The sequence below is a fragment of the Eulemur rufifrons genome, chromosome 17 (genome assembly GCF_041146395.1).
Source record: "Eulemur rufifrons isolate Redbay chromosome 17, OSU_ERuf_1, whole genome shotgun sequence".
Classification (NCBI taxonomy): Eukaryota; Metazoa; Chordata; class Mammalia; order Primates; family Lemuridae; genus Eulemur; species Eulemur rufifrons.
In genome coordinates, this window is record NC_090999.1 from 6,852,298 (window position 1) to 6,874,764 (window position 22,467).

Genomic DNA, 22,467 nt, shown 5'->3' on the forward strand with positions numbered 1-22,467 from the left:
TGACTTGTGTTCTAAAATTTCTCGTGATTTTTTTCAAACTCCCTCCCCCAGCTTCTTGAATGGTAGAAGTTTCCAAAGGCGCTGATTCCAGAAGGTACTGTCTAGCGTGAAATTAGTCTCAGGTGAAACATAAGTCTCGTCCCCGTGTACTGCGCATGCGCGAGCTTTGAACCCTCCCGCGAGAGGAAGGTGTGTCCGCGGTTCCGGTGTGGTCTCCGCCGGTTGCGGGGAAGTAACTCCTGCTGCTGCACGATGGCGTCCGTGGGGACTCTCGCCTTCGATGAATATGGGCGCCCTTTCCTCATCATCAAGGATCAGGACCGCAAGTCTCGTCTTATGGGACTTGAAGCCCTCAAGGTAACGGGACCGAGACACGCTCGCGGTGGGATGAGGGAAAAGCGGCGGAGTCAGTGGCTCTGCGCCTGCGCAAGTTCCGGAGCAGTTCTGCCATGTGCTCCCCGGAAAGGTGGAGAATCTCCTCCTCCGAGGGAGCCCCTCTGGTCCCCAGTCACGCACCCCGCTCCCTGAGCTCTGGAGAGGCTGGCGTACAGGCCTTTGTCCGAACGCGGGGTCGGGTGGGCCGCAGGCGCCCTTCGGAGTTGGGTGGCGCAGCTTCGGGTCGGCCCGCCCGACGCTTCCAGCCCAGCAGTCGCGCCGTACCCTGGCGGGTTTTCACCCAAAGGTACAGGGGAGGTGCTCGGGGCCACCTGCGGGGCTAACTTCTTGACCCTCAGTTGGTGTACGCGCAACGGCCCTTTCGTTTTCTTTGTCACTCGTAAAGGTTGGTCATTTGCAAAAGCATTTCATTTTTGAGTGCCTTTATGAGCGGCCATCCCTGGATGCGGCGTTGTGAGAATGAACATATACCCTTAAGGAAGAAAAAAACAGTCGTAAGAGTGGGAAATGGACGCACATAGCCGTAATACTAGGCGGTATATGGTGAGAATAACCAATTACGGAAAGGGATGCCACTAAAAGGGAAGGGCGCCCCGCACACGGTTGGGGTGAGAGTTTGAATGAGGGAGAAGAAGCAGTGAGGGTAAAATACTTGGGCAGGAAAACGCCGGGCACATTGTAGCGTGGAAGAACGATCTGGTTTTAACGAAGCACCGTTTGCTTGAAGTGAGAATTCTCCGCGTAGGTTGGAGCTCTTGAGTGCCACGCCTGGGAATCAGGACGTTATGTCGTGGGGAAGGGAGCCATTAAGAGGGTTTTGGGCGGAATTTTAAGTAGAGTACACCCTAGGAAGCCTCGTTTGAGGTGGACTAAAGGGAATAACCGAAGGAGTCAGAGAAACCAGTGCAGGGGTCCCGGTAAGGACGGAAGGGGTGTTGCCAGAAAATGCAGAGGAAGGGACACTTTGAGAGGGCCTGTAGGGTTTGTTATAAAATGACTCCATAGAGTTTGCGTGTATACACATGCCACCAGATCTGAGGTGACCGTGTTAACTTACTGTTTTGGGGTTTTACTTATACAAACTTAGAATTAATACACTTCTTCCACAGACTTACTTAGGACAAGTTGTAACTTGTGTACAACCTCTGAACCCCTTTTCCCAGTGGAAGTGATCAGCCCCTGTCAAGTTGGGGATTGGCAGGTACTAAATGGAGGAACTTAGGAGTGGCCACACAGTGCTTAATCTGTGGTGGGTACTCAGTGTTTGTTTCCTTTGTAGGAAAAAAGGTTCAAGCTACTTGTATCACATATTCAACTCTAACTTTCACTTCATGGGGCCTGCAGAGAAAGTAACATCCAGTACACACACCAAATACAACAATAATTAAAGCTGCAGATTATTTTGCATCAGCCATTTTCTTCTGCCTGTTGACTGTAAGCCTCACTCTTGAGATAGGTATTATTTTACAGAATTGGAAACTTGGGCCCAGAGCATTTGAGAAATTGCCTGAGGTCACACAGTTGCTAAAGAGCAGGGCAAGGATTCAAGCCCACCTCTGTCTGAGTCTAAGCAAATGCTCTATAGCAACATTCTCAGCTTTGGCATTACTGACATTTGGGACCAGATCATTGTGGGGACCTGTCCTGTTTAGTATGTTTAGCAGCATCCTTGGCCTCTACCCACTACATGCCAGTAGCACCACTCTTCTCAGTTGTGACAACCAAGTATGTCACCAGACTTTGTCATGTGTCTCCTGGGGAAAAAAATGGTCCTAGTTAAGAACCACTTCCCTATGATTATTATCTTTTAAAAATTCCATTATACAGGCCGGGCGCAGTGGCTTATGCCTGTAATCCTAGCACTCTAGGAGGCCGAGGTGGGCAGATTGTTCGAGACCAGCCTGATCAAGAGTGAGACCCTGTCTCTACTAAAAATAGAAAGAAATTACATGGACAACTAAAAATATATATAGAAAAAATTAGCCGGACATGGTGGTACACACCTGTAGTCCCAGCTACTTGGAGGGCTGAGGCAGGAGGATCCCTTGAGCCCAGGAGTTTGAGGTTGCTGTGAGCTAGGCTGACACCATGGCACTCTAGCCCAGGCAACAGAGTGAGACTGTGTCAAAAAAAAAAAATTCTATTATACAGACCTATCATCAAAGTTTATTTTAAGATTACCAGTATCCTCACAGACCTTAATGAACTTTTTGTATTTTGTAACCTGCCAGATGGGGGAACCACAGATATCTTCACGGAGCAGGTGCATTAGCACTGGTTTGAAAAGTTGGTCAGATTTAGATGGAGGAGGGCCTCTGTGCATCAGTACTTTAGGGATCAGAAGACATATTTGGAGGGCTTTGAAAGAAAAGGCTGCACCTTTTGAACTTGACCAGTGAGGCACTGGGGAGTTTAAACCTTTGGGACTGGTAAGCAACATGTTTGAGGAAAAATGGTTAGCTGGATGTGGGGTGAATCCGAGAGTGAGATAAGAGATATTGGAATTCTATAGCTTTCTTTAGATCTGTGTTAGGTTGGTGATGGCAAAAATAGAAAGAAATGAAACGAGACATTTGGAGGAAATATAAGCCTAATTGTGTGTGGAAACAGAGAAGGATGTTTTCAAGCTGTGGTTACCTTTCGTGTTTTGATACCATTGGCCTAAATTTAAGCGAGGGTGAGGCAGGATGTTCCACTAGGAAGATTGTTTGCTATAACTGACATCCCCTGAGTTCCAAAAACTTCTCTGCAAATTAACCTGTCCAGATGTTGCAGAGTTTATTTTCCTAGAACGTAGAAATCAAGAGCCAAGGGTATGGATGGTAACATGGATATTTAAATCTCTGTAAGAATTGGATGCTCTGGGTGTGCATGCTTTGAGTATTGAGGCTTAGCAGTTTGAGGTCACCGACCTGGTAGAACTTCCAACTAATTTAAAGAGGTGAAACCAAAATCTATAACAAATAAAAGGCAATAATATAAGAAACGTCACAAGCCAGGACATATTTTGCCTTACAGATGGAGGCAGGGCCAGGCAGAGTGGCTCATACCTGTAATCCTAGCACTTTGGGAAGCCAAGACAGGAAGATCACTTGAGGCCAGGAGTTTGAGACCAGCCTTGGCAACATAGTGAGACCCTGTCTCTACAGTTTTGTTTTGTTTTTTAATGCAGGCAGCACTTGGCTTAGGAGGGAGTTGTATTCTAAAAGTGTTTAACCCAAAACAAAACAGGCTTAAGTTCACAGGCCAGCCAACAAAATTCCGTTTAGTCCATAATATAACTGAACCGTCCATAATATAACTGAACCATCGTGCCTTGATGTTTAGACTTTTCTGTCTGGAGATATGTAGAACCTGAAGGAGAAGGAAGAAAGCTTTCTTCCATTTTCCTGAGCAGCAGTGCAAATTATATTTCGGCATCTCTCCTATTTACCAGACTCCCTACCTCCTTTCCTCTCTGCTGCTTACTTCCTCCTTAAAAAAAAAAAATTATATCTGTCAATCAGGTTAGTAGCTAGATGTGGTAAGAAAAAATACCAGGTAACTTATTCATTCTAATATCTCTGATAGCTACTTACCTTCTTTTAGGGGCCAGTTGCTCACTTTGATCTGTAGATACAATTATTGGGGTTTCAGGTGAGTGGCGGAAGCTTTTTAAGGGCAAGAAAACCAACAGGTTAAAACAGAGCAGTCCACCTGGTTATGTGCCTGCACAGAATCACTACTACTAAATTCTTGGCTACTTTTCAGAACTTTCCTCCTTTCAAAAATGATCTTTCGTAAAAAATTTTGACAGGCAAGGGTGATTCTTCCGTGTATGGGAAGAGTATATTTCTGCACCATAGTGTGACAGTTGAAGGTGTTGTGTGTTTTCTGTTGGACCCTTCACATGAAGTTAATATGGTCCCGTCGGTATCTGTGGAAGCAGAGCCCGCAGGTATAGAGGACTGAACGCAAGAGACTTGAGCATCTGCGGATTTTGGTGACCTCAGGGGTTCCTGGAACCAATTGCCCGTTGATACCCAGGGAGAGAACTATTGCAAAGTGGTCTTGCAAGGCCTGTCAGGTCAAGGTTAGACTGTCCATGTTTTCAGCTGTGAAATAGACTGGTAAAAGAACCTGCCTCATTGATGCGTTGAAGGCTACATGAGATAACACAAATCATTTGGTTCTGTTTCTTTCATATAAGAATGGCCTGTTAAAGCTAGGAGCTGTAAATGTTATCATACTGGTGGGAGGCGGGTGGAGGGGATGGGTAAATTCAAACCTAATGGGTGCAGTGCACACTGTCTGGGGGATTGGCATGCTTGTAGCTTCAACTCTAGCAATGCAGAGGCAATTTATGTGACCAAAGCATTTGTACTCCCATAATATTCTGAAATTTAAAAAAATTTTTATCGTACTTAGGTTTAGACTTGTCTATTGCCTCTTAAATGTAGAAGTTTCTAGAGAGTAGAAACTAAGTCATAAGTGAATTTTTGTAATCATTATATGCTATTGAAATTATGTGTACAACTGAATATTTGCTTTTTCTGTTTCATTTAGTCTCATATAATGGCAGCAAAGGCTGTAGCAAATACAATGAGAACATCCCTTGGACCAAATGGTAAGAGTCCAACATTCTGTATTTTTTAACAAGTTTTAAAACATAAAATAGTATAACCTCTCTGTAGAAAGGTAGGGAATGGTAGGGGTTGCATCCTAATACCCTAACACACCCAGAATTTTTTGGTAGGTTCCAGACTTCTTAAACATGGTTATAATCATAATAACGTGTATAATTTTAGGTCAGACCCTTTTTTCCACATAACATCATTTCATTAGCATTTTGTAAATCATAGCAGTCGTCTTTTGAGTGATATTTCATTTAGTGACGCTTCATAAATTCCTTTTTGCCATTTATGTTAGCCAATTTAAAAATGTCTTCATGCAGGCATCCTTTTCTGTATTGAATTATTTATTTATAATTAATTGAATAGATTAAGTACTAAGTCAAGAGATCTAACCTTTTTTATAGTTCTTGGTATTGGTTGCCAATTTTTTTTGCTCAAAAGCTTTTTGAACTTTGTTGTCTTTTTAGGGCTTGATAAGATGATGGTGGACAAGGATGGTGATGTGACTGTAACTAACGATGGTGCCACCATTTTAAGCATGATGGATGTCGATCATCAGATTGCTAAGCTGATGGTTGAACTGTCCAAATCACAGGATGATGAAATTGGAGATGGAACCACAGGAGTGGTTGGTAAGAAAAGGCAAAATATCCTGTCTCATTTGAGAAGTGTTATTTAAAATCACAGGGCTAACATGCCTGCAAGAATGTTGACTCTGGGTCAGCATTAAAAGCAGAACAAATCAGAGTTGAAGAACATGCTACAAGACAAGTGGTCCAGACTTTTCAAAACTGACAGAGTCACAAAAGAACAGAAAAGGGACTGGGGATAATTAGACAATGAGAAGTGACAGCCAGCAGTAATGTGTAATAATTACTTGTATGCTGGCTTGGTTTTGTGTGGTTTTTAAACTGTAAAGGATGTTTGGGACAAGTGGAAGGATTTGATTATGTATTACATAATGGTATTGTATCAATGTTGAGTTTCCTGAGTATGATAATGGCATTGCAGATACGGGAGAGAATGCCCTTGTTCTCAGCTGTATGCTATATGTAGATATTTGAGAGTGACAGATCATGATTTCTACAAATAATTCTCAAATAGTTGAACAGAGAAAAAGTGTACATGTGTAGAGAAAACATGGCAAATGTTGATAAGTAAACTAGTGTTCATTTTACTATTGCATTTTTTTCCTGATGGTTTGAAATGTTTAAGATTAAAAGCTGGGGAAGACTGAAGAGATAAAAAAAAAACCTTTAGGGTTACCTTTTCTGCATATGAATTTCAATTCTTTTATTCAACAAATATTTTTTGGATACTATTGTGTATCAAGAACTGTTCTTGGTATGCTTGGAGAGCCACAGATTTAAAACAAAACAAAACTCATCTTTGTGGCGATAAAATGGGGGGAAGGGAAGATGGGTGAGGGTAAATAATAAAACATTTTGAAATGATCTTTATCACGAAGACGAATTTCACTCAGTAGACGTCCCTGGACCAGGAAAACAATAGTTTTTTTCCCACTTACAAAAATGTTCTTTTTACATATATTTTTAGCTACATTCTTCACATCACTGAGGGTTGAATGTTCATCTATAAAGGGAGATCTGTTAGACCTCTGCTAAAATGAAAACAAGAGGCTCCATCTTAAAAACAGATGGCCTCCGTTTCTAAGATTACTTCCAGCTTAATTCTGGAGCCTTCTTATTTCCAGAGTAGCATCTAATTTGTATTGATTATACTAAAAGTAAAGTTTTGACGTTTTCCTAAACTGATTCTCTGCTGGCTTGTTTGCAGTCCTGGCTGGTGCCTTGTTAGAAGAAGCCGAGCAGTTGCTAGACCGAGGCATTCACCCAATCAGAATAGCCGACGGCTATGAGCAGGCCGCCCGCATTGCTATTGAGCACCTGGACAAGATCAGCGACAGTGTCCTTGTTGACATAAAGGACACTGAACCCCTGATTCAGACTGCAAAAACCACGCTGGGCTCCAAAGTGTACGTTTTGGTAGAAGATGCAATTAAGTGTTTGTAGATGAGACACAGTTTGTTTGCCTGTTCCTAAAGGCAACACAGAGTGACCACTGCTGGTTTCATACTGATCTGATGAGTTTCTGTTATTTGAGTTTTGCTTTGTTTTTTAATGTAGATGTAGACACACGCATCTTGTATTTTAGTTTGGAGCTGAATTTCCAAGTTCAGGTATTGAATGCCCTTGACAATATTTGTAAGGTAGTTAATTATTTTAATTTGGCAGGATCAGCTGGGTTAAAAATCAACTAGAGGCTGGGCATGGTGGCTCACGCCTGTAATCCTAGCACTCTGGGAGGCTGACGGGGGCGGGGGTTGGGGGGAGGATCACTTGAGGCCAGGGGTTTGAGACCAGCCTGAGCAAGAACCCATCTCTGCAAAAATTGGCCAGGCATGGTGGTGGTCTCCTGTAGTCCCAGCTATTCGAGAGGCTGAAACAGGAGGACCGCTTGAGCCTAGGAGTTGGAAGCTGCAGTAAGCAGACTTACGGTCTGTTGCTATAATGTAGCATAAAAATCCAGTGTAAGGTGCTTTATCACACTATTTTTTTAAATTGGTATCAGTGAGAGAGATGTTTTCATTTTTCATTTGTGTGCCTGTAGTGGTTATGGCAAAACGGAAGGAGTGGTCTCAATTCAGAGTAGTCAGGGAAAATGCAGCAAAATTATCTGTCTGTGTTGCCTTTTCCCCTGGGTGGAAGATGTCCATAGCAGCTTGTGTTAGCGCAGAAGCCTGCAGTGATGCGGGCTGTCCTCTCGTTACAGGTCTTAGCTGACACTAGCTCCTAGATAAGGGTGGCTACCCTAGAGGTGGCCTCTGTCACAAGCATAGCACTATTTTCTCATGAAAGGAAGGCATTACCGTTACTTGAAATGCACAAGTTTTATTTTATTGTTGCTTTATAAGTTGGCCCTATTCTATCTGTAAGTTTTTGTAAAACCCAAATATGTATTGGTCTTTACTACAAAAAAATGCTCAAATCAATTGAAAATGGCCGGATATATTCAACATAAAACAAAATGTTAAGTCATTTACTCTAGGATCCTTACAACATTTTTAGTTTCATGGTTCTCTTTCCTAGGTGACGTAAGATTTCAGACACTCTATTTCAAGTGCTAGTTTTCCCTTGTGTTTTTTGTTGATTCAAAAGTAAATTTATTGAGAAGTCTGTTCAAATGTTTCAAAGCTTCCCGAGAAAGTAACATCCCCCATCCGTAACTGATGTTGTGGTGCAAATTCTTGCAAAGGTAGCATGCCCTATCCAGTCCTTTCACTTCCCATTAAATGCTCCACTCATTGAGATAAAGTCTACTTTTCCTGAGTGATTATCTCTCTCATTTTATTCTAAACTTATAAAATAGTAATAGTATTCTTAAAAAGTAATGCGAGCTTAAAAAAAAAAACTTAGTTCTTGCCATACTGCAATGTTTGTTAATATCCATTCATAATGGAAGAAAATAGTAAATTTTAGTTAGAGTCAGTGAAAATAAAGATACAATTTTTCCCTATCTAGGTTTATGGTCTTCTTTAGGGTCCGTTGTTCACAGGTTAAGGATCCCTGCTCTAAACTATTGAAAGGTGGTGATGGCATTTCTTTCTAAAGGACTCTGAACATTTTATAATACATCTCACGTGATCTGCTTTGGTTGCGGTAATTATGAAATGAATGTGAAAATTTGTTTTGGGGTGTTTTTATCAGGGTCAACAGCTGTCACCGACAAATGGCCGAGATTGCTGTGAATGCTGTCCTCACTGTAGCGGACATGAAGCGGAGAGATGTAGACTTTGAGCTCATCAAAGTAGAAGGCAAAGTGGGCGGAAGGCTGGAAGACACGAAACTTATTAAGGGTGTGATTGTGGATAAGGATTTCAGTCACCCACAGATGCCAAAAGTAAGCCCTTGCCTTTCACAGCTTCACACTGTTTTATCTCTCAGTTCTACCAATTAAAATGTCTTCGTTTTTCCACATAGAAAGTGGAAGATGCTAAGATTGCAATTCTCACGTGTCCATTTGAACCACCTAAACCAAAAACGAAGCATAAGCTGGATGTGACCTCTGTAGAAGATTATAAAGCCCTTCAGAAATATGAAAAGGAGAAGTTTGAAGAGATGATTCACCAAGTAGGTCTCACCATACCCCTTAGTGAAATTTAAATTCCCAAAGCCTGCAGTTATTTAGGTGTAGGTAATAAATATGTGTGATTATATTATAATCTTGATACTTTATGTGCCCACAAATAACACATTAACAGTATAGTCCTTCAGTTTTAAATTATAAAAGGAATAAACATACACAGAAAATAAATCAAATGGCACAGAAACGATCTCTGAATATAACTTAGACAAAAGAGTTATTCAGTAACTGGAATTAAACCAGAATATACTCACAGCAATCCCAGTTCTTTACTCAAATAAGTCGAGTATGATCCTATAAATACCTTAATGTAAGTGTACGTGCTCTCTGATGTAGCAATTCCTCTTTTGGGACCCTGTCCTTGGCAGTTTAAAGCACCAGTACTCAAGCTTCCATGAACATGATATTGCTTAGAGCATTATTTATTTTAGCAGACAAACTAGAAGGTATTTTAATGTCTGGTCTGTTCTTAGGAAAGTCATTGAATTCATTCCTTCATGACACATAACCTTTGTGCCTACCACATACCAGGTCCTAGCTGTACAGCAGTGAACAAAGCCAAACTTTTGCCCTTGCAGCACAGAATAAGGGAGAAGTGGGCCAGGCTCTGTCATGGACACTGGTCAGAGAAGGCCTCTGTACAGAAGAGAGCTGTGTTGAGTGACAGGGCAGCATCTCTGGGTGAGGGGCATTCCAGGCTGAGGAGAGATGGGGTAGCCCCTGAGGCAGGAACATGGTTGGTTTATGTAAGAAACAGCCATCCTAAGGGGGTGGGTGTGCTGGCAGGAGTTTGTAAATAGAAGCTCTTCTCCGGGATGTTGGCCCAGCGTCATGGGCATGCTGGCTGAGGTGCACTAGAGAGAAAAAGGTAAACTGAGAGGCCAGGAGTATTGGATGGGTCATGTTTGGTGATGTGCAGGTTGCCAAGAATGAAAACGGGATAGTGACGGGACTAGGTGCTGAAATTTTAAAGAATGAGAGCAAGGGACCGAGAAAGGAACATTGTGGGCGACTGTGAGGAGCAAGAAGGACCCTTCTCTTGTGAGCACGAGAGAGGAAGAATAGCCACCGTTTGAGGAGAAATGCGTGGGCAGGTTGGTTGTCAGGGACAGCCAGAATTTGTTCACAGTAAGAATGTGACGGAAACATTGCGTGAAGAGTCTGCTGTTAATGGACTGCTCTAGAGGGCCAGGGGAGGAGGGGGGTACAGCCAGGTAGTGGTGCATGATCTGGGAGGCCCGGGTGGAGACAGGGAGACAGGAGTTGGGGGTGCGGTGCAGCAGTCCCAGGTGGGTCATTGCGGGGGAGGGGAGCAGTGATCAGCTCTGATCACTACCTTATGATTGGGAAATGTGAGCCATTTATTTGCAAGTGGGAATGGGGGATGCTTCTTACTAGAAGAAGCAAGATTGCCTCTGTGGGCCCCTAAGCTAGGGTGTGTCTGTTGATCCACTGAGGATTGTCCACTCAAGTGAGACAAGCAGGTTGCATTTTTGTTTAAAACACACAGATGAAACCACGTCATAAGTATTTGTGACAGGGCAGAGTTTTTAGCATTTTGATCCCTGGATTGGGGAGAAGAGGGTATTAGCTTTGTGTCACTTCCATTTGTTTTGCTTCACTGTATGTAAGAGCAGAGTTCAGTGTAAATTACTGATTGTGGTTTTTAAAATATAGTTTAAAAAGTGAGTTGATCCCCACTGATGGATGTTCGTTATTTAGAATTTGGAACTGACGGGAAAGTAGACACTTGAATTTTTCCTTCCCTTTTTTGTGCTTTTTTTATTTCAGTGCACCCAACTGTGCATCTCCCCTTTTTTCAAATGTTATAACAAAGAATAAATACCTACTTTGTATTAACATGATTGTGGCATTTCTTTTCCCAGATCAAAGAAACTGGTGCTAACCTAGCGATTTGTCAGTGGGGCTTTGATGATGAGGCGAATCATTTACTTCTTCAGAATAACTTGCCTGCAGTTCGTTGGGTAGGAGGACCTGAAATTGAGGTAGGAGGCTCCATGTGAAGAGACTTTTCTGGATGTAGGGGTTGAGCTTACAGTGCATGTAAGGGGTGCTTTGATAGCACTTGCCTTAAATAACCACATGCCCAGGCTCCATTCAATTAGAGGAGGATGAACTGGGAAAGAAGAAAGCACTGGATTTTTTTTTTTTTTAACAGTACCATGTATTTCTGGTGCTTCCTGGCATTTTGAAACGCTTTCCATATGTCGTGGCCCTTGGCCCTGCCCTGTTACTGACTTTCTGATGCAGGAAGACCTGGTCTCATTCCCTCCTGTGTCAGCCAAATACTAACAGCGGTCCCAGCTGTACACTGTCTCATTGGTCCTCACTGCAGCCCAGTTGGGGAGTGTGCAAGCTAGGTTCCCAGAGAGAGGGAGGGCTGCACAGAGGGGAGACAAGATCGTGAGATTAGGGGACGGGTGTGGGGTGATAGAACCAGGCAGCCCAAAGCCAGACCAAGCTGCCTCGCTCTTCAGAACCTTGTTTTTTAACAAGGCTCTTTGGGTTGAACTGGAAAAGTTTGGCCAGAGGGGGACAGCAATTCTAGTGAACAGGGTGGTCCTAGATCAAACTGAGCTTGTGTGGTCCAATTTTGAAAGTTAACTGTTCACCAATACTGTCTTTGTCCTTCCCCCCTTAATACACCAATTAGCTGATTGCCATCGCGACAGGAGGGCGGATCGTGCCCCGATTCTCAGAGCTCACGGCTGAGAAGCTGGGCTTTGCTGGCCTTGTAAAGGAAATCTCATTTGGGACAACTAAAGACAAAATGCTGGTCATCGAGCAGTGTAAGAACTCCAGAGCTGTGACCATTTTCATTAGAGGAGGAAATAAGATGGTGAGAATTTAGTCATTGGTCCTACATTTTTTTCTGATTTGGTACATAGTGTGGCATCAAAGAAACGATGTGTCATGGTGTAAGTTATGATTACTGAACAACATGTTTAATTGTCATTTTCACAAGGCACATTTCTGCTGTCCGTTAGGCAGAAACAGGGAGGGAGCCCAGATAAATAACCACTGACAGTCTCTCTGTTGAGAATGAATTTCTAGCACATTGTGATAAATGCAAGTCACTGGGGGGGTTTTGTGAGTGCTTTACTCCTTTGCTTGATCATGTGTCCTAGAATGAGTCGTGGTGGCTGCCTTTGTTGAGTTTTGTTAACTACATTGTAGGGAGGAAAGGTGTTTAAAGAGGTAAGTCATCTGATGATAAAGACTAAATGTATGGCACGGCCTCTCCACTTGAGTTGCCAGGTATTTGGCTCCGAAGTGAGTAGATCTTGGTCACGTTAATTTAGGCAAAACTGTTTTCCCTAGATCATCGAGGAAGCAAAACGGTCCCTTCATGATGCTCTGTGTGTCATCCGGAACCTCGTCCGTGATAATCGTGTGGTGTATGGAGGAGGGGCTGCTGAAATATCTTGTGCTCTGGCGGTTAGCCGAGAGGCAGATAAGGTAAACACGTGCAAAGATGAGTAAAGGACAGGGACGACTCCGGTGTGTGGAGGGGGTGTGAGGCTGCGCAACAGAGCAGGGACGGGGGTGCTGGACTCACAGTGAACAAAGCATTGTGAGCTGAGGGCACATCCTTTTATTCAAATTCAGTTTGCCATAATTAGCATTCCTCAGCTGTTCTCAGCTATTCCATCCTTGAACTAATAGTAAATCTCTAGTCTTAATATTATCTGAAATTCAAATTAATTTTATAACTTAAAAATAAAGCAGGGAGGGCTGCTTTGTTGTGAGACATTTCTCACACGTATACCCTCTGTGTCCTTATTCTGTAGTGACATTTCAATATTCTGATAGATTAAAAATAATCAAGACAGCTTATTTAAAACTCTTTATGCGTTAGCTTTTCAAAGTATGGAATAGAGTCGTGTTTCCAAGTTGCTACTGGAGGTTTTGTTCTGCCAAGTGCATTTACCACACCCCTGTGCCCTTCCAGTGCCCGACCTTGGAGCAGTACGCCATGAGGGCATTTGCCGACGCACTGGAGGTCATCCCCATGGCCCTCTCTGAGAACAGTGGCATGAACCCTATCCAGACTATGACCGAAGTTCGAGCGAGACAAGTGAAGGAGGTGAACCCTGCTCTTGGAATTGACTGTTTGCACAAGGGGACAAATGGTGAGGAGCTGTCGTGATCTTTATGTGGGGCTATATTTGGGGTTTATTTGAATAATTATGTATTACTGTATATTATATACTATGAAACTATCTTTTTTTAAATATACTTTACATATGCAAGTCCTGAATTTTAGAATGTTTGATTTGATTACCTTAGGAGTTGGTTAGATAGCTAGTCCTGGCAACACAAAATTCATTTTAATTATAGTAAACTACAATAAGGTATTATTAACCAAAGATGGCTTTTTTTTTTTTAACCTTAATCCTTCATTGGAACCAAAGATGACTCAAGTGTTAATCTCTGGCTTTAGAAAATAATTCCCATTTTTTGTGCAAATGTCAAAGTGGACAATATCATATAAAACAGCTCTGAAATGGACTTTTAGTTTACAGCTTACTATGTGGTTATATCCTGCAGATTGTGGAGTATTTTATAAATGATGATATACTGTAACTTCTGTAGCCCCTTCTGTAGTTCAGCTGCTGAAAAGGTAGTATAGCTTTAGCTTATTGAAACAGTGGTCCCAGGGATTTCTGTACTAATTGAGCCATGTCTGGAGTTCTGTAATCAGTCCACAGAATCTGATGGCTTGTTTTTACTTAGGAAAGATACAGGTATATTCTGCTTTTCATACTCACATCCCAAGGTTTTAATAAAAGCAACTCTTTGTCAGACAAATATGTAATGTTTTTAATTTGAATGCCTGGTTGTGCTAAAATTTAGCATTTTCTAGGTCTGTCTTGGAAATATTTTACATTTCAAGTACAGATTTTACTTATTTCAGATTTACTAAGTTAGGGTGTGGATACTTTGTGGGAAGGGATGTCATTGAAAAGTTTCACCTTTCAGCCTCCCCATCCCCACAACAGCCTCTGTTAACTGGGTTCAAATTTCAGAATGTCCTTAGAAGTAATGAAATCATATTCATCTGAAAACGAAATATAACTGAGATTAGTGTCCTCCTGCTTGGTCTCCAACAGTTTATATTTCTTAAGTTTTATTGTGATTCCATAAATCAGGAAATCAGAACTAGTTACTGGTATTAAATATGCTCTTTTAGGATAATTGATTTTTTTGTATTTTACAGATATGAAGCAACAACATGTAATAGAAACCTTGATTGGCAAAAAGCAACAGATATCTCTTGCAACACAAATGGTTAGGATGATTTTGAAGATTGATGACATTCGTAAGCCTGGAGAATCTGAAGAATAAAGAAAAAATTCAGAATAACATGTAGTAAGATCCGCTACTGCGATTAAATAAATGGGTGTCTCGTGATGCATCTACAGTTATTTATTATTACATCCTTTTTCAGATGCTGTAGATGTTATAATAGAAGCAGCTGTTTGGTAACCATAGTTTCACTTGTTCAAAGCCGTGTAATTGTGGGGGTACTATCTCACATGCTTTTGTATTCATTATATTAAAGGAATCTCTTTAAACAACCTTCATCGTCTTTTCAGGTTTCAGAAACATTTATTGTAACGTTAATTAAATGCTGCCTTAACTGAAAGTGTTTGAGTAGATCTTTTTCAAAATAAGCTGTAGGAATTATTAACAGCTTAAACATTGAGGCGTTTTAAGTGCTATTACTAGGCTACTCCAGCATAACCTATGATGTTACAATACTAGTGAGACTGGTGTTCAAAGTGTAGTCTTGGCATAGTCCCCTTTTCTTTACTCTGGTCCTCGCCCCCCCAGATATAAGTCACCTTGTGTGCAGAGCTGTCCCACTAGCAGGTGCTTAGAAGGGCAATTTGGAACCCACTTGTTCTCTCGTTTGTTTTTTTTTTTAATTCTCTCTGAGCAGTATCAAGAACCCAATTTTTTTATCAGAGGGACAGAATAAGTGGAGGTTACAGTGAATTGTGTAGAAAATAAGGGAGAATCTGAAGAGTGGGAAGAAGTGCCTTGCAATACCGTTGTAGGCAGAATGACTGAACTGATTCTACTGACTAAGATAGAGCCAGCTAACAGTGACATTGCCCTCACCATGGCCAGCGCTTGTGCCGAGAACTTTACCTAGATTGTCTCACAGCCTAGTGAAGTAGATACATTCTTACTGTTCACATCTTGCAGATAGACACTCATCTGGGTGTTGATAATTTGCCAGCATCTCATCACCAGTAGGTGGTAGAGCCAGGTCAGTCTTGGCCAGTCTCCTTTAGTTCTCGTCACGTCCCGTACCGCATTCTGCCGTGGCTTGTGTGTGATTCTGTAGATTTTTCTGAAAGAATGTTTCTTATAAAGTCATGGTAATAAAGTTCACTTACATCCATCTGAACTAGTCAGATTCCCTAGAATTAGGAAATGGAGACTCTTCTGGCTAAATTGGCTTAAGTGACATACTTCAGTTTTGCTTTCTCATGTAAACCTAGACACTTACCAATCTTAACTATTCAGTCTATTTTTCTCTCTGGTGCATTGGGTGCTTTGCTAAATAACCTGTGGATTTAGGAATGAGTGCTGTGTCATTCTTCCTAACGTTAGTGTGTGTGGAACCACACAGCTCAGTATTGAAAGCTTAAAACCTACTGAGCATACAACCTATTTAATCATAAAATGGATTGTGAAGTAGGACTATTAAAATTTGTGGTACTCCATTCTGGGTGTGGCACTTTTGAGTTTAGAAAGTCAGACAGACCTGCCTAGATAAATATCTATGACATTGTAGTTTGAATGAGTTCATCTACAAGCACTGGTTCTTGCCTGCAAAGAATTTCCAGTATTCAAACAAACAAACAAACTTCCAGCAGCCTTTCGACCAGATTCTTAGCTTGAGGGGTCCATGGTTATATCAGAAGAGCCACTAAACCAAGCCTCCCTGCTTCCAAAAATGGACCTCACAGGCATTCCTGGTGTTTTCTGTGGTTGAGAGAAACTGGTCAATGAATGGGAGAACTTAAGAGATGTTTCACAAGCTTTTGATTTTGTTTCATTAAAATACTTATTCCTGATAATGAGTTACCTTTTTTTTATCTTCAAGTTCCAAATCGCTCAAGTTTTGTATCACTTGTGGCTCCATCTTCTTCCCCATGTGTAGTGAAAGCAGCTTAAGGTGCTTATCCCCAGTGCTAGATTCCAAGACCCAGCATTTTACTGTTGGTTCCAATTCCTACACTAGCTGGATTTGTTTGAGGTTTGTTAAATGTCCTGTCTTTAATGCAAGTCATCCTGGTATTTGTAGGGGATTGGTTGCAGGACCTCCCACAGATGCCAGAAACACCAGTGTCGAGTCTGGTATATAACATGGTATATTTGCATATAATCTATGCACATCCTCCTGTATACTTTAAGTCATCTCTAGGTTACTTAGAATTATCTAATACAATGTAAGTGATACATAAATAGTTGTCATACTAATATTGTTTAGGGAATATGACAAGGGTAAAAGCCTACGTGGTCAGGGCAGACACAATTTTTCTTTCCCAAATACCTTGAGTCCGAGGGTGGTTGGTTGCACAGATACGGAGGGCTGACTGCACAAGCTAACGCAGAAGTACTGATGCCTCTGGAAGGGCTGAGAGGCTACTGTGTCTGCTACGTGTTACTGAGTTTCTTGAATCCTTCCTTTCTCAATTGGTGGAGCAGTGCCACTAAAGGGCTGTGGGTTTGGGATCGGGGAAGGGGGGTGGGGTATGGTAGTAATTGAACAATAAATCAATAATTCGTGAGCATGGAGAAGTGCTTCTCCAGCCTAGGTGCTGCTTGCAGGCAGCCTTGAGGGTGGGGGTCACCTAATCGCCAGAAAAACAGACCAAAAACGGCTTCTGCGTGTTGAAGGCTGAAAAAGTTGGGAGAATACCACAAGCCACAATGGTAGTAATGACACAAACGCTCCTATCACAGTTCTCAATGTTTTAGAGATACTAAAACTGGTTTTCAAAGCGTGCTCCACAGATTCTCTGGGGTCCTGAACCTTTGCAAGGGGCCCATGAGGTCAAAAGTATTTTCCTAAACTAAAAGGTTATTGCCTTTCTTACTGTGTTGACATTTGCATTGATGCTGCAAAAAATAGCCAGTAAAACTGCGTCTTAGCACGAGTCAGAGAAGTGGCACCAAATACTAGTAGTCATTTTCTGCTGTTACATTAAAAAAGAAAAAATTCATTTTCACCTACAGATGCCTTTGGTGAGGCAGTACGTGTAGGTAAGTGTAGCAAGCACAATCTCCAGCTGCACGAGCTGAACTAGCCCTGCCTTGCGGAGCCCCATTTTACATGAAAGACTGGTTAACTGGTTACTCAGATGTGTGACAAGATAGGACATTTTCACAAAAAGGAATAAAATGAGCCTGTCACTTTCAGTGGAACAACTGACAGTATTCTATTTTGTCAATGAAGTTTTAGTATTTAAGCTAAAATTTTTGAACACTCGTATCCACCATCATGAGCTCAACGTCATCTCAAGACTTCTGATGAGATTGGTGGTGAATTAAAGGATCAATTTTTGACGTTGCACAATAAAATGTGTCAACATTTGGAAGGTCTCCCCCGTAAACCAGTATTTGCCAAATGTCAATGTATGATGTTACAATATCATGCATAAGTACAAGATCTTTTCAAAGTGCGAGATGGACCAATGTAACAGAATAAAGTTTATTCAAACTACCCCTTGAGTTTTGGTGTAATATTGAAGATGAATATCCATTTTTATGAAAGGCAATTGCAGTACATTTCCCTTTTCCAGCCACGTGCATCTGTGTGTGGCCAGATTTTCTTCATATTCTTCTGAAACACCACATTGTAACAAATTAAATACAGAAACAGCTATGAAAATCTCACCATCTTCTGTTAAACCACACATTAAGGAGATTTGTAATGTCATTCTTCTCATGCTTTTTTGTTTTGGAAAACACATTTTCCATAAAAATTATGTTAACAGTGCATTCATTATTATGTGTAAGTAAATGATTTTTAAATTTCTTAGTTTTAATTTCTAATAAATGTTAATGAATATAACCCACATGAATAAAAGCTCCTGAGGATCCTCAATAGTTTTTACGATTATAAAGAAATCCTGAAACCAGAACATTTGAACTCTGTATTAACACATTAACCACTGTATTTATTAATAATACATTTAATCCTCATAATAATCCTAGATGTTAAATCCAAGGGACACTGCATAATTTTAATGTACCATTCACTTCTTGAAATAAACTTCTTAACATTATGTAGTAAGTATTTTCAATATAGGCAGCTGAAAACCTGCACCTAGCAAAATGTCTTTTTAGTTTCCTTTTGGTTTTGAGACAGGATCTTGCTGTTAACCAGGCTAGCGTGCAGTGGCATCATCATAGCTCACAGCAGCCTCAAGCTCCTGGGCTCAAGCAATCCTCCTGCCTCGGCCTCCCACAGGCCCACGCCACCACGCCTGCCTAATTTTTCTATTTTTTGTACAGATGGGGTGTCGCTCTCGCCCAGGCTGGTCTTGAACTCCTGACCTCAAGCAATCTTCCCACCTTGGCCTCCCAAAGTTGCTGGGATTATAGGCGTGAGTGACCACGCCCTGCCCTGCCAAGATGTCTTATTCATCGGATGATCCTGACTCCTACCGCAGAGATAACTGAAGCAGCAGTGTGATCTTCTGACTTCCATGCTCCCACTCAGACCTGTCAGCTCACCTGTGCTTAGGCCCTGTGGTAGGCAGAATTCTAAAGCTGTCCCCGCAGAAGTCTAGACACTGTGAAGGGACTCTGCATATGTCATCAAGGGTACCAATCAGCTGGCAAAATAGGGCGGTTATTCAGGTGGGCCAGGGTAGCCACGGAAAGAGGGGTGAGAGGGATTCTGCAGAAGAGGACTCGGAGAGGGCAGCCGGAGAGAGATCCCACACCCACTGCCGGCTCTAATATTAACAACCCAGGCTCCACACGCGGGGGCCGAGGAGAGGCTCCGGGACCTAAGGCTGCTGCTAGCTCACCGCCAGAGAGGAAGTAGGAGCCTGGGCACTACAAATGCAAGAAACTGAATTCTGCCAAAACCTCAAATGCTCTTGGAAGCGGCTTTTTCCCCGAGCCTCCCCATAGCAGCCCGGCCGGCCCACCCTGGATTCTGGTCTCGCCAGACCCAGAGCGGGGCAGAGCAACCCGCTGAGCCAACCTGGCGTCCCGTCTGCAGAACTGTGAGATGATAAATCTGTGTGGTTTAAGTTTCCAAATTTGTGAAAATTTGTCACAGCAGCAGCTGGAAACTCTTACACTTGTACTTGCCTCAGTGTCGGGGGATACAGTGTCGGGGGATCCTCCTCCTGCCCAAGACAATCTGTCCCCACCGTCCCTTAGATCCAACTTCCTTATTCCTGCATCTGAGACAGTCTTCAGTGCTCCTCTTCCTGGGCTCACAGTAGGATTGCACTTCCCGGTTCCTTGTGGTTGGGTGGGGCCCCGTGACTTGTGTGGGGTCTCAGAAGCAGCTCGCTCTGCCCTTCCGCCCTCCTGTCTCTGCCCCTCATTCTCCCCCAAGGCTGCCCATGGCAACTAGAATCCCTCTTCTCCAAGGCAGCTCAGAGAACTCTTTTTCCCCAAAGCCAGCCATAGAAGCTAAAACTACTACTCTAGCTTTCTCCCCTGCTTTCTGTGTAAAAACTAGCCATAAAGAAATTATCTAACCTACCTTATTTGATTACAGATCATAAGACCCCTGTTCCAGAGAGGGCCCTGCCCACACCCAGAAGGAAGGATGCTGCACAGAGAGGCCGAGAAGAACCTGGACAGGCCTGGCTGGTCCCCTGCTCAGTCTGCTAGCGTTAGGTCAGACCCTTTCTGTCCAGTCGTATTTCTACATGGCTGTCCATACTTCGTTGAACCTATGCACAAAAATGGACAATCCCCCTTATGTGTGGGTCTTCATTCTGAAGGCTCCTGTGTCACTGTGAGTAAATAAATATGTACGCCTTTTCCCCTATTAATCTGCCTCGTGTCAGTGATGTTCAGAGGGCCATGGGGAATTTGCCCCTCGTCCCTGCACTAGCCGGGCCAGTGAGCTGAGAAGCGTCCCTTCCGGTGGGGCCCTGCCTTGGCGGCTAAACGCTCTGGCCCGCAAGGGGCTACGGGAAGGACACACACCCGGTGGAGGCTCGAGGCATGTGCCAAGTACAGAAATCCTCCGGGCTGCACTGAGAAAGACCAACCGCAGGGCAGTCACAGGGGACGAACAGGATCGAAGGACAGGTGACAGGATGAGAATCTCAACGAGGTGTAGACTGGCACGGGCAGCCAGTGGCTTCTGGGGGTTTGCGATGTGGCCAGTGCTCCTGGAGAGCTCCAGTCCTAATTTAATTTTAATTCATTTGAATTTAAAAACTGAAGCAGGGTAACATACTTTTCCTACAAAAACAGCAAGAAAAATGTGATGAAAGCTGGCACACGGAGAGCCGCTCTGCAGCGCGGGCCAGACCCTGGACGGCGATGCTGCCAGCCCGGAGCTGCCTCCACAGCCAGCGGAGGTAAACTGTAAAGGAAATGACTTTTGGTACTAAACCCAATTACTGTAAAACTTTTAATATGTTTGGAACAATATGGGTATGTGAGTCTACTTTTTTTCAACTGTAAATTTTATAACATCTAAAGAAAAATCAAGTACTTCTGATGAAAATTTAGCATCTGGGCCAGGCATGTGGCTCAAACCTGTAATCCTAGCAGTCTGGGAGGCCAACGCAGGAGGATTGCTTGAGCTCAGGAGTTCGAGACCAGCCTGAGCAAGAGCGAGACCCCATCTCTGCTAAAAAAAGAAAAATTAGCCGGGCATGGTGGCACATGCTTATAGTCCCAGCTACTGGGGAGGCTGAGGCAGGAGGCTGGCTTGAGCCCAGGACTTTAAGGTTGCAGCAAGCTAGGCTGATGCCACAGCAGTCTAGCCTGGGCTACAGAGTGAGACTCTGTCTCAAAAAATAAAAAAAATTTGGCATGTGAATTGAGATGTGCTGGAGCATAAAACTAAAAACATACACATCAGATTTCAAAGACAGGACAAAAAAGAATGCAAAATATCTCATTCATAATTTGTTCTATTGCTTACATTCTGAAATAACATTTGTGATAAACTGGGCTAAATAAAGTATGCTATTACCAGAATCAGGGCTTAGTTACCCTCGACTCAGTTTCCATTTCTCTGCCTCTTCCCAGTTCTCAAGGTGGTCAGTCCAGACATCTGCTCATACATGGCCTCCTAGTGACCACCTCCCTGTGGGACAGCCAGAGACAACCTCGCTGACCCCCACACAGAATGCTGAAATTTGCCACAGTGACCCCTCAGTCACAGCGTGACCCCACGGCGCTGGTGCCTGCTTGCTCCGAACCCACCAACTAGAACTCCCCGTGGGAAGCCTGCTTGCCCTGGACCCCGGTCAAGTCTTCCACCCACAGGTGTCTCTCTCTCTCTCTCTCTCCCCCCTGCTCCCCACCTGCTGGCTGAGCGCTTGTGTCCCAAATGGCTCCCCGTTTCCCGCTGGCCCTGCCAGCTGTCCCTCTTCTCTCCGGACCGGACCCGTAATAAACCGCCTCTGGCATTACTGAGTTCCCTCCTCCGTGTGGCAGGGGACCAGCACACCCAAACCTAACTGTGCCCCTGGTCAGGGCTCTCCCAGAGCTACCTTGGTGGGAACAGACAGGTCAGCGAGAGCCACAAGGGTTCCGGCAGGGTGAATGAGCTTCCCATGAGAGGACACCTGGTCACAGCTGGACACCGTTATGAGGCCATCGCCAGGACGAAGCAGTATCCTGTGAAAGGCACACCGCCCACATCCACGACCAACCAGCCCGGAGGCCGGTCAGGGCAGGGCTGGGGTTTGCGGCCCCTCCTAGCAGAGACCTCAGGACCAAATTAGAAAAATAAATACGTCGAGTCACTTACCCAAAGTCACACACGCGCACCTGGCAGGTGCAGGCCCAGAGGTGCTGACCGACTTCGCCCTGCACCACCCCCTGCTGAACACGTCAGAGACTTCTGACGCAGCCCTAGTCCCCGAGACCCGAAACGCCAGTGTCCGGGAAACCCTGCCTAGGGGACAACAGCGGATGTTCACTCTATTTTCTATTATCTTTAAAAAAGAAAAAAAAAGAGCTACAAACTCAAAAATTCAAAATATTAGGTTATTAGCTTGATATAATTAGGTCAATGGATCCCTAGTTTAAT

General features: G+C 43.4%; 1 protein-coding gene across 2 annotated transcripts; it reads left to right on the forward strand.

Annotated features, from left to right (window-relative positions):
- Window positions 1-190: 190 nt before the first annotated feature.
- Window positions 191-14,832, forward strand: CCT5 (chaperonin containing TCP1 subunit 5). 2 transcript variants are annotated; one of them, XM_069491890.1, is made up of 11 exons: window positions 191-357; window positions 4,942-5,002; window positions 5,477-5,641; window positions 6,807-7,005; window positions 8,738-8,930; window positions 9,011-9,160; window positions 11,060-11,179; window positions 11,848-12,033; window positions 12,516-12,653; window positions 13,147-13,327; window positions 14,416-14,832. In XM_069491890.1, the coding sequence occupies exons 1-11, from the start codon at window positions 253-255 to the stop codon at window positions 14,541-14,543; spliced, it is 1,626 nt and encodes a 541-aa protein (XP_069347991.1). In that variant the 5' UTR covers window positions 191-252; the 3' UTR covers window positions 14,544-14,832. The 2 variants fall into 2 exon arrangements, with proteins under 2 accessions (XP_069347991.1, XP_069347992.1); XM_069491891.1 differs by lacking the exon at window positions 5,477-5,641.
- Window positions 14,833-22,467: the final 7,635 nt, after the last annotated feature.